General features: G+C 41.8%; 1 protein-coding gene across 1 annotated transcript in view; it reads right to left on the bottom strand.

The window, feature by feature from the left end:
* The window catches only part of LOC308135033 (uncharacterized protein), a 61,931-nt gene that overhangs the window by 13,369 nt on the left and 36,021 nt on the right, over positions 1-12,541 (bottom strand). Inside the window, exons 6-8 of the mRNA XM_080502907.1 lie at positions 2,575-2,939; positions 1,218-1,415; positions 234-348 (exon numbers count right to left, since the gene is read on the bottom strand). Coding sequence (XP_080359033.1) covers positions 234-348; positions 1,218-1,415; positions 2,575-2,939 — 678 coding nt within the window. The remainder of the gene's footprint in view (positions 1-233; positions 349-1,217; positions 1,416-2,574; positions 2,940-12,541) is intronic.

Here is a 12,541-nt window from a genome sequence, read left to right as displayed (position 1 = left end):
ATGAAGTGCAACATACGGTAACAATTCAGTTTGCCTGTTGCCTCGAGTGGTGCCAGTCGGCAACATGAGTCACAGACTCAGCTGCTGTGGCACGCTCAGGTCCTGTTGCAGAGGTCATATTGTGCTGGCAGCATTGTGAGCCAGCCGAGGCAAAGCTATTGAATCTGAGACGGCACTGTTCATATCACACAATCAACCGCAGGGGGTGGGCAGACACAATGGAGATAAAGTACCTGCGGTTTTGTTTGCAGCAGTCGCAGAGGAGCCATTCTTATTTGCAGTCGGACGTGGGGCAGGAGCGGCCTTTGGCACAGGTGGGCGTTTCTCAGCTGAACCACTTTCTGGAGTCTAGAAATGAAAATAAAATGTGAAAGAATAAAACAGATTTTTCTCATATGACTTTGACTGTTAACTGGAACAGCCACATATCAGTGTGTTTCCTCACAACTGAGTGACTGTTATGAAATAGACAATAATGCAACCGTGACTTAATCTACAAAAGAAACCAAAGACAATCAGAGGAAATTTAAGGAAGAGCATGCAGGGAAAGACAGAAAATATATGTTGTGGTAATAAAGTTCAAGGTATAAGACCAACAAATTAATATCATCAGTCATGTTTAATAGAACTACTACATTAGCATGAAGTTGCAAATATGAGCTCACATTGACCTTATATTTGACCTTCAGCTATCAAAATCTAATCAGCTCACATTTAAGTTAAAATGATCAAGATTTCATTTTGAGCTATGTTTGAGTGCATACTGTAAAGCCTAGTCGAAGAGCACAATGCCTAGGGCTGCTTCCTTTTTTCAGGTGGATGAGTAAAAATAGAGATTTGGGACAGATGTTTGAGGGCATATAGGATGACAACACACACCAGGCTGGACAGTCATGCAAAGTCTAAATCAGTGATGTTATGTATGACAAAAAAGCTGATGGTAACAGCTTCAAAAGCAATGAATACTTTTTCATTCATCCTGAATTTAGAGGAAAACTCAACAGTCTCAGTCTATCAGGACAAATAGGTCAACTCCTGAAGTGCAATTGTTTAAAATGTTGAGGCACGAATACTTAGTTGGTGAAATGTCGACTATGAACTATGATTAATAAGGTTTCCAGAAACACTAACAAGTGTGCAGAGCGAGTCCTGTCTTCACTCAAGAACACATTATTCACCCTCTTTGCCGAGAACAATTCTTCCTGTCTTTTACTCACCTTGGCAGCCTTGTTGGAGCCAGTTGTTGTTGGTGGCCGCTTAGCCGCAGTGGGTGTGGTCGCCTTGGGAACAGGGCTTTTTTTATTGGCTGAAGCTGTGGTGGGGGAGGGGCGTTTGGCCGAGTTGGCCTCGCCATTGGTGGAGAGGGTGGATGGGCGCGATTTGGCTGAGTTTGGTTTGGTTGAACCCACATCAGGCTAGTGGCATTGGATTTGAGAGAAAGGCAAAGTAAAGTAGCAAAAGCGACGGTATAAGAAGAAGAGTGCGAGAAAGAAGGGGGACAGAGAGAGAAATGGAAGAAGAAAAAGCAGAGATGAAGTCAGAAATTGCAATGACAGCGTGGCATGACAGCTTAGCCAGAAAGTATATGAATATCGTGAAACAGGTCATAAATTATACAACTGAATTAGCAATTTATAACCACCTTGAAGAGCTCATGAGATTAAAGTTAGAAAATTATGAAGCTCGGATGGGATGAAATGAACAGCAGTCCACCAGGTCTCCAATTTTGGTCATACATACATGCACGCACGCATGTGGGCACACACACACACACACACACTTGACACGCTCCCACAAGACACACAGCGTATGCAACATTCAATGCCACGCTAACTTTAAAAAGTTTTTCAGGTTATTAAGGTCATAAATATACTGTGCTGATTGCTTTACAATGTTTTGTAAATCCCAGCATCTCCGTGGATATCACTGGGCATTTTTTGCCTCGTATCTTTTACACCGAAGCAGCCACTTTAGTTTTTTTTTTCACAGGAACGCAAACTGACAAGTGATAAATTTAAATTATCAATAGCTTGGAAACTAATCAGATAACCCTCTGAATCCTTTCTTCATTACTGTCATCACACCGCACCTGCTTTTAATCACTTAGTCAAACCAATCTTCAAAATCCGGAAGCCACTCTCATAATTAAGTAATGGCTAATGTCAACATTCACTCATGTGGACAGTCATCAAAGCTGATCTTAAAGAAAAAAAATGATGTCTGTTAGGATGAAAATGCTATCTGGACACACAAACAGACATGCACACAAGAGACTGGCAAAGGCAGCAAAAGCAGTGCAAGGGACTGAAGTGGAAAAATGTCTGTATGTAATTTTCTGCAATTAGCTGCAGCTCCAGCTCGTGTGTGACCAGGTAACAGCCCCTGCGTCCTGCTCAAGGACACTTAAACAGGCTGTTGCAGACATCAGCTGTGACCTTCAGGTGATGAGACTTACTCTGTGGCCACTGGAGACCTTGCCACCTTGATAGTGTGAATCTGTAAGCAGCAAAAAGTGTGTGGACGACACTTTGTGTGAGTACTTTGTGTGTGCGTGCGTGCGTGGGTGTGGCTTACCTTGCCCTTGCTGTCAGGGCTCGGCAGGGTCTTGCCACCATTGCCCGTCGGAGACTTAGCTGTACTCTTCCCTCCTTTCTCGTCCTTCGCCTCAGCCTGCTTTTTCTCCTCTTCCTTCTTCTCATCTTTGTCGGTCTTTTCAGGCTTGTCTACCTTTTCTGCCTTTTCGTTGACTTTGTTGTTCTTATCCATGTTAATCTTCTCTGTCTTTTCCTCATTTTTGAGAATATTGTCAGACTTCTGGTGCTTTTCCGGACCACTGTCCTTCTTCTGCTGCTCTTCTTTCTTGTCAAAGGTGTCAATCTTCTCTGTCTTGGCAGTCATTAGGTCTGTCTTCTCTTGCTTGTCCTTGTTGTCAGATTTAACTGTGAGAAAGAGAGATATAGCAGTCAGCGTCAAAGTATTTAAATAAAATCATATTGAGGAAATAGATGGAAAAGTAAGTGAACTTAAGATTAAAAAGTTCTCATTAAGAATATCTCCAGCACACCGGTAGGGTTGGATGAAATGTTGATAATGCTTTTCAGTGCACAACTTTAGGAAGTTACGAACAAACACAATGTGTTATATGATGACCAGCACTGCAGCCAGGGCATATAAAGTGTCTTATCCTAAACTGTTCAGCCATCCATCAAATACATGTGAGATTGTCAGCTCTATATTATGTAGGACTGTTTCCTCAAACAAACTCTATCACATCAAACACTTTGCTTGATGCAACTCCACATTTGTTATTTATAGATTTGAACATCCATGTGGAAGATTTTATGTAGGTCGTGGCAGCAGATGATTCTGGGTCTGGTGGGTAAACAGGCCAACTCCATTCATTTTATTGCACTGTCTTATGCAAGTGCTCACAATGGTGCAGCTATATCTTTGCAATCTCTGTCAATGGGTTTTATCAAATTAAATAAATTAACTGTTTTCTATATGTTGCTTGTCAGCACATCTATACATTTGAGGACTTTCACAAGTATGTCCACATTCTCTCTATGTCATTTCTCAAATCTCTACTCAAATTATTGCTGTTGCTACTGGTGAAATAAAAAAGGTATTGCTGTTTTGATAGACTTTTCACAACAACTCTTATGTATAAAGCCTCAAATTAATAGAATGTCAGCCTTTTGACTCATAGAATAGGTCAAGTGCTTATTGGAAACAGAAATAAGACCCAAATGTCCTATTGACATAATTTGGTACAGATCATGTTGTTTAGAGGTGGCTAACATCATCGAGAGCTGGTCTGGGCAAAAAAAAATCATTTTGGTGAAGAATGGTGATAGTCAGGAAAATGTATCTCACACAAAGTATATATATATATATATAAGAAGTAGAGTTGTAATCACAAATGAATAAATTAAAAAGTAATATCAGTGAAGTACATCTCAATCACACAGATGGTGAATGTGTACAACTATATAGCCAAAGAAGATGGTTTTAATTTGTGTAACTTCAACACTGACAGAGAGCGATGACTGAGTCACATGTTCACATATTTTGGTTCATCTAAAAATATGGCATCTCCGGTTTGAACTGGGAGACTTTTTGTGAAAACATGTAGCATGTAAGACTGTCAGAGAAGTTTGTGCAATGTGTGATGATTTGTGTGTGATTGAGAGCTTTAAGGAACAAGACAAAAAACAAGGTCACGGTCAGATAAGCCAAGGTGATGGTAAATCTCACAAGGTGTTTTTAAAACTGTAAAAGTGGAGTGAACAGGAGAGAATAACATGAAAAAGAGAGGACACATGGACCCGTGAGCGGGCAGCAGAGGGAAGCGGTGACATGGATGCATGACTCTACAAGATGCTCATTATCAAAATCATTATATGATTTCTTCTTTCGAAAAAGTTGTTGCGCCTCTAAAAGTGTGTTTTAAATAAAAGGCACACAGAATCCCCTGATTCATGTCGTCTGCTTGATTGCTTGACAACTGATCAACAGCAAACTGGCATCGTTTCAGAGCAAATAGAGTCGTTATAAAACAGCAGACCCAGGCACACAGGGAAATGAGGGCGACATTAAGGCACAGCATAGACAGCTCTGACCGGTCTCACGCTTATGTAACATACGTCTTGGTGACAACAAAGAACGCCTGTCTCTTTCTGCCCACTGAGCTTCACCGGCCCTCTGTCCAAACCCCCATCAGCATGTGAGAAAAAAAAAACCCAAAGCACAACAGTACCTAGACCAAAGCGATTATTATATTTTGACATTTTGAAAACATTTTAGTTGTTGCTCTCTGTGTCTTTGTCATGCCTCATTGCGCTGCGATTAATTCAGTTCCTACCCGAGAACAACAAGCTCAAGTTGTTGTACCCGCGTAACTTGCTGCAGCTGCTTTTCAAACTCTTTCATTAGCACCAACTTGTTTCATGAATTTTGATGTATTTAATTATGAGACTCCTTGTACTGTTTGAGTTGATATTGAACACTCATCCATTCATCGGACAAGAAAAACAGGTTCTACAGATGAAACAAATTAGATCCTAGAAGCAGCATGGAGCACCCAGCAAAATTTATGAAACAAATAGTAACTTTACGTCATTATCTATTTCACATTTAGCTTAAAAAATGCCTTCTTTGACTCGTGTCATGAAACCAATTGGAGCATGTCACTCTTTACTTCACTAACAATCTCTCAAATCAAATTTTCTTTCTGCACAACTTCAAGCAGAGGTCTTCATCAGGCTGAAGCGTCACCTGACATTCAGGCAGTTAGTTGTGACGTAAACTCCAAGACAAATAAATGTTTAAAAAGAATACTTGTAATAACATTAAAGCTGCATGCTAGATATTTTCTCTCTTAATCTGAATTTATCTTTAACAGCCATGGGTTTTCTGTTCATAATCTAGAAGTTTTCAGCGTTGCATCCCTGCTACACCAGTATTATGACTCATTCGACACGAAACTGCTGGCTGAGAACACAGAGGATCCATCCAGTACATGCTACACTACACAGCTGCAGGCAACCAGCTGCGTGTGCTGGTACGTCTGTTTGCGGCAGAAATGGAGAGAACGAGTCGACGGCCATGTAAATCAGGGGCATGACTAACATACACAGACATCGAGCTGGAGCCACGATATTTTCTGCAGGCAGCGATTTACAGTGACATACAATTCCCTGTCGTCTGCTTTGCAGCATGAAACTACTTTTAATATACTGTATTGACCGATGTAGCTCCTGTAAACTAGTACGACAGTGATGAAGCTGCTACAGTGACAGACTGGCCGATCAATACTGACTGATGAGCACAGTAATGATTCACACGTTTGTAAAGACATACAATCCAAATAAAGTCTATATTTTAATTTCTATTCAGTTTACATTTACTCCTGTTTAAATATTAATATGGTTTAAAAATCAAATATGATTATAGGCTTTATTCATATAGAACTGTTTATGAAGTATTTATATTTTTTGGCCACGGTTTAATGTATGTTGTACTTTTTTGTTGCAAGTAGAATTTTCTATTTCTGTGCAGAACAGATATTGTCTTTACATGAAAAGGATGCTCCAGGAACTATTCACACATGTAATCCCATATTACACTTAAATAGCATGAGTTTGTTTAGCTATACCACAACCTGATACATCAGTTGCTCTCTTGTTGTGTGTTTTTTGTGTGGGGTCACAAAAATGGGCAATATTAGAGTCATCATTTAGACTCAAATGGTTGGTTTTGGACTGTGGGAGGAAAGAACATGCAAACCAGTTTTGTCCTACAGTGAAAACCCCACGTTTGAAGAAATGTTCTTGTATTTTTGAATGTGTGCATGTACTCTGCTTTTTCTGATATTCTGCCGGGATGAACTCCAGCACTGCACGGTGCCAAGTTTAATGAAGTCATATAAACTGAACGGATGGATGGGTTTGTCTGGCTGCACTGCAAAGTGGCATCATCATATTTTGTATTGCTGTCAAAGCAGCTGCTTCATGAGTTTTGGCTAAAGTGTTAAACCCAAAAGGCTCTGACCAGTAATAATCATCTAATGAACTGATACTTAAATATAATTTTAAAAGTATTAAATTATCTTGTATGTGGATCCAGATACATCGTTCTGCAGTTTAACTTTATTGTTGACCTGGTATTCAAGCAAACATCTATGTTAGAAATGATACAAAGAGTTTGAAAAGAATTGTCGACATGATGTTGTTCGTTTGCATGAACAATGACACTGACAGGCCCTCTCACACCAGTGTTGACCTTCTTTCTATCCACACCTGGTGCACCTCTCCAGAAACATCACATCCACAGCTGCCAACAAGCTCTGAGGACCAAGTGAAAAAAAACCCAACTTAAAAGTCCTCAGTTCAGTGCTTGTCAGTGTTTGGTAATCTGTCCCTCTGGATTTGCCACCCTCTCAAATTCAGAGGCAGCTTGATAGAACACTGACATCAGCTTAAAGGAGTGTATTAGATGCAAATTGTGGGTAGCTTATCCCAACGGTTTGATGAACTGAATCATACCACTGCTTGATCTCCTTAGCTCAAGATTTGGGCCTCATACTTGTTGGCCCTTTCATTCACAGCCGTGTGCGTTTTTTTCTGCCACTGCTGTGTGGTTCTGGAGCGTCTGAATGAAGGAGCACCTTTCGATGCAGACATGCTGTCTACTGTGTGTGTCTGCGTGGGAGTGCGCCTTGAAAATCAGTAAGATTTACATCAGTGGGAGCTCTTCCCACACACACACACACACACGCACGCACGCACACACACACACACACACACACACACACACACACACACACACACACACACACACACACACACACACACACACACACACACACACACACACACACACACACACACACACACACACACGCACACGCACACGCACACGCACACACACACGCACATATATACACAAGATGCTAGAAATAGCTGCTCTATATTTGAACGAGTACAGTCAGAGTCAATGTCTAATCAATGCCCCAGCTTTTCTGTCGACTGCAGGCTGAAAAACAACACATTGTGAGATGGATGGTTTCCACAGCTAGAAACACACATTATGAACTGAATGGAAGCATAAATGATTGATTGTACTGATTGTACTTCTTTCAGTCACTTTTATAATCTTTTCAAGTTCCTTGCCCCTTCCTCCTTTACTTCTGTTAAATTAACTGACACCTAGTTGGGAATTATTTTTTTTTAAACTTGTCCCAGAATTAATTATTGATGAATTTAACAACATCTGAAATGAAATACATTCATGATGTGAGATCCAGTTGAAGCCATTTTTTTTTTTTTTGCTCTTTGAGATTTTTAACCTTCCAAATGATGTAATAAAGATTTGTTTTCCTTAACTCTGTATGAAACTTTTTTAAGGTCAGGCCAACCAGGTCAGTATCATTCTAAAATGTTCCAACTGGAATGCATTTCTCTTCGCAAAAAAATCTTGAAATTAGGTTACAAAACAAGTTTTGTCTGCGCTCTATTGTTTTGCTAATTCTTATTTATGGTATTAACTCGGCAACATCGTTTCAAAATTAATTCTTTCTGTGTCTGTGTGACATCAGATCCACTGTCTGTTGATGTTTATGCGACTATGTGGACCACATGCAGTTCAAAATGTGTTCTACAGATGCACATGGGTTTAGAGATTTTGCACTGGAGGAAAAAGAGCTGTCTGTCTGCAATATATACTGTTATTATGACATTGGGTTTTTTTTCCCATCCACTTCCAAAACACAGTAGTTCCTATTGTTGTCCTGATATTACATTATTATATTTTACTCCTTCAGAGGACATGTTGAACCCCAAGGACCATAAAAATAGTTCAATGAATGTATGAAGCCAACAACAGAAGCCCCATTTCCAACGAATATTGTATGTTTCCACCTATGTACTCGAAGCTGGAGTATCTTTAAATTGTTGCTGTGGCCTACATGTGCACACCATAAACCAGTATTCTCATCAACCCTTAACTCATTAGTGTGTATTCACCCGTAAACTCAGCCCATCACCTTGATTAAACAGCGTCTCAAATCTGAATTACACCAGTAGTTCATTGTACATAAAATGTCACAGTCTTCTGCTCTGAGACGCAGCTATTTTCAGTCATAGCTGCTGCTGTACACCACGGCACAGCCAAGAGCCTATATTTAGCCAAACACAATTGAGGTGTAATGATATGTGCTCAGGTGAAGTGTAGCAGCAAGAAGGGGAAAGGAAGAACTGGAGGCACTCATAAGCTTGGCTGTCTAACGATGACATTCATGCCACACAACCCCGCAGAGGAATGAAGAACAGCAGCATGAAGGAGGGCTGGTCATTGAAGGCACTTATGATTTTCTAATTAAATTCTGTCAATGGCAAACAGCTTACATTTCAGTCATGATTTCATTTAAACAACAGGATCCATTGGCGAGACAACAGAGCTGACAAAAAAGGCCTCAGTGGCTCCACTTCACCAACTGTAGCTACGTATAAAAAAAAATCCTCTTGTCATATGTGGACATATGTGTTTATGGATCTTGGTCACAATTTATATATCTGGAAGCTACCTGATTAAAAAACAATGTAATTCATGTACGTTTGTTATTCTTTGACAGGTATGTGGAGAAAAGTTCTAAGCTTACAAGGTGTTACACGTTATTTTGTTTCGATAACAAGAAAGAAGACATAAGCACTCACAAACACTTCTTTGAAGTTTTGTTCATTTCATTATAGAAATGCTCAGTTAGCAGTTACAATTAGGCTTTTTCCATCTGCTCTGCATGTCTTTATCTTCTTCGTTAGTCTATGGTCTGTGTTTCCAAAAAATTGAGTATTCACCAGTGTCTGTGGAGTTCAAAAGAAGAGTATAAACTATCTTTTATTGGTAGGTGAAGTTTTCATTTCCTTTAGGATTCAGGCTCAAAGATGCTCAAGGCCATAGCATCAGTCACCTGTATGTAATTATACTGAATATGTCAAACTGGCACAGTAGCTGTCATAATTTATCTGTCAAAATTTCCACAACATAGGTGCTTGGCCTCCTCATATATGCCGCCATATCGATACAAAGATGCAAATATACACAAAAGGTCTTACCGGTTGTGTTTGCTGGACTATCTTGAGTGTTTTTAGTCGATGACACTACAGGAAGAGGAACAGGAAGTAAAAAGGTGGTCTCGCAGCTCCCATGATGCCTCCTTGGGGGTGGGGATGATGGCAACACAGGTGAAGTCATTAAAGGAGAAGAGATCATTGTCGCCATCGCAACAGCAGCCTCTGTCCCGTCGGTGACTGTGAGTGAGCGTCTGACGGCCACATGTGGGTACGGCGGTCTGTGCGAACCCACTGCTCCCATCAATGCAAAGTTGGGTGCATTATGTGACATCACTGGTGATCCTCCCATACCAGTGGGGTATGTTCCGGCCAATACCGTAGGAACGGACAAATGTGAACAGTCAGACATTGCACGTCTCACTGCAGCCCGCTGTGGCAGCTCACTACCACAGGAGGTTTTTGTCTCTTTGCCAAATGTAGCACAAGATCCTTGTTTGCCTTCAACAACACGATTTGAATCTTGAGGAAGGACTGGACTTGTGACACTCCTCTCAGTGCATGGTCTCGTCCTTCCGTCTTCTGTATGGCTTAAGTTTTCTCTTTTCCCCGCACCATCCACACCACCACCAGTTGTAGCATCCATAGCTGAAGCTTCCGGGGGGCCTGGTGTAGACTCGGCAGCACCACCAGATTTAGTCCCTGTAAGGTCGGCAGCAGGAGGAGCAGTAGCACTTTGTCTTGCTAAATATGGCTTGACTGTTTGATTCTCACTCGCAGTGAAATTGTCTTTGTGATTTCTGAGATCACTAGATGTCGACGAGCTAATGGATTTCTTGTCATACTCTGTAATCCTCAGATTGGAAGTGGAACTTCCAAAAAAGGAAGGGCTCAGAGTGCTTCCCTCTGCGGGCCCGGGAGAAAGTGAGCCCTGGGATTTGGAAGCCACCTCAGATCCTTGGTTCTGAAACCCACCTTTTCTGCCTGTATTTTTTTCAAGCGGATTGCTTTGTCCAAAGCCCGGGCTGAATTGAGGTTGCAGTGCTGAATTCAGAAATGTTCTCCCGGGTGAAATCGAAGGGGAGGGTGAGGAAGAAGAATAGGAGGAATGGGATGACAAGGGACTGCTGGGGCTCTGTCCCGCGCTCCCTAATGACTCCCCTGCCCCTCCCACCATATGCCGGTCTTCTCCCAGCCTTCCCCCTTTGGACCCCTCATCCTCTATCTTCAGGGCTGGCATTTTCTGTACTCCTTGCACCCCGGCCATTATACCATGTGAAGTCCCTTCGGTCCTGGCTCGCCCCGATTTCACCTCATCTTCGGTCAAAGTTATTCTGGACCCTGCCTGGCCGGCAGCGGAAACCTGCCCCCCCAGTGCCATCTGGCTTTGACAGTGCCAATCACTGTGCCGGGCAGAGGCAGGACTGGAGGGCGACAGTGGCGAGGAGGCCAGCACTGCAGGGACATTGGCAGTGGAGAGAGTGCTAGACGGTTTATGTTGCTGTTGTTGATGCTGCTGCTCCTGCTGCTGCTGCTGATGCCCACTGGAAGGTTGTCCGTACCCGCTGCTGCCACTAATAATGCCAGGCTGCTGCCAGGGTGAGCCAGATAGGAAGGACATTCTCCCTCGTGGTTGTCAGTCCTCTTTTCCTGCACTTGTCAAATTCTTCGTCGTCCTCTGTTTTCGGTCTTGTCCTTTTTGTTGTTGAAGTTTTCTTTCTTCCCTCGGTGTTTTCTTTCTTGTATCCTGCCTCCTTTTCTTCTCCAATGAGTGTTGTTTTACTCTCGTCCAGAAGTCATATGTAAATCCACAGCGAAGTGTTATGAGCTTGAAAAGTAGAAGAAGCTGTGCATCCTCCCTCTCTCTCTTTTCTTTTTTTTCTTAAAGTGATGCCATGCAGATGTCGTTGTGCCGAACTACATTATGGTGTGTGAAGTACATGTGTGAGACTAAAGTGAATGTGTGTTTACAGGCGAAGCAAAAGGAAGAGGCGTGTGAGTGAGCGTGTGTGCGCGCACGTGTGTGTGGGTGTGTGTGTGTGTGTGTGTGTGTGTCTGGTCGTCTCTGCTCCTCTCTGAGTACTGCACGTATCAGCTGTGGGGCTAAATTGCACCTTGCTCTCTCTTTAGCTCTGTTTCTCTCTCTATCTCTCTCTGTCTGACATCACACAATCACATGACCGCTTGGAATATTCCCCTATTCGCTGGAGCTAAATTTCAGCAGCGAGCCCCTAGCGACAAATGTGGACAAGCATAAACACTCACCACCAGGAGACATATGCACAGTGGCAAACATGCAGGCACGCACACAAAGCACACGATTGTTTGTCACAGTCGGTGCCATATGACAGCCATGGTTCGTACGTTGATGCAAAGTGGGAGGGATGAGCAGAGATAAGCAAGAGACAACTGAAGACTATAATCATACTGATGAGACTGATTGGAGTCTGTCTCCATCTTACAGACTTACAGACCGATATATCCCAATTATTTTAAGGCTGATATGATCAGACACCTGTCATAAAATACACACACATTTCATGCATACACACAAAGTAACTGCATGCCCTGAACCTTATGCCCTTGTCTTGGTTAAATTGGTTAAAGTAAATTAGGCATACATTATGGTCTACATATTACATTTATTAAAGCACTGTTGATGGTGTGGAAACAATGTGAAAAGCTTTGTAATGAATGACGATAGGGTGAGCGTACCATGTGTTGTGTGTTTTTAATGAATAGTGTAGATTCTGGGTGCAGTTAAAAGTCAGAAAGGTCCTTGTAAAACCCAAAATGTAATTAACTATATTTTCAATCCCATGGAAAATTAAGTGAATGCCAAGAATGTTTTCATAGATGCTTACTTTTATAAATATTCACTGCCCCATACAGCTAATTCAAAATATATATTTCATGGAAGAAAAATAAACTTCACATTTAGCCAAATGTATTTATCTCAGAAGTCGTAGGAG

This window comes from Blennius ocellaris (assembly GCF_963422515.1).
Source record: "Blennius ocellaris genome assembly, chromosome: 10".
Classification (NCBI taxonomy): domain Eukaryota; kingdom Metazoa; phylum Chordata; class Actinopteri; order Blenniiformes; family Blenniidae; genus Blennius; species Blennius ocellaris.
This window is presented reverse-complemented; position numbering and strand designations above follow the sequence as displayed.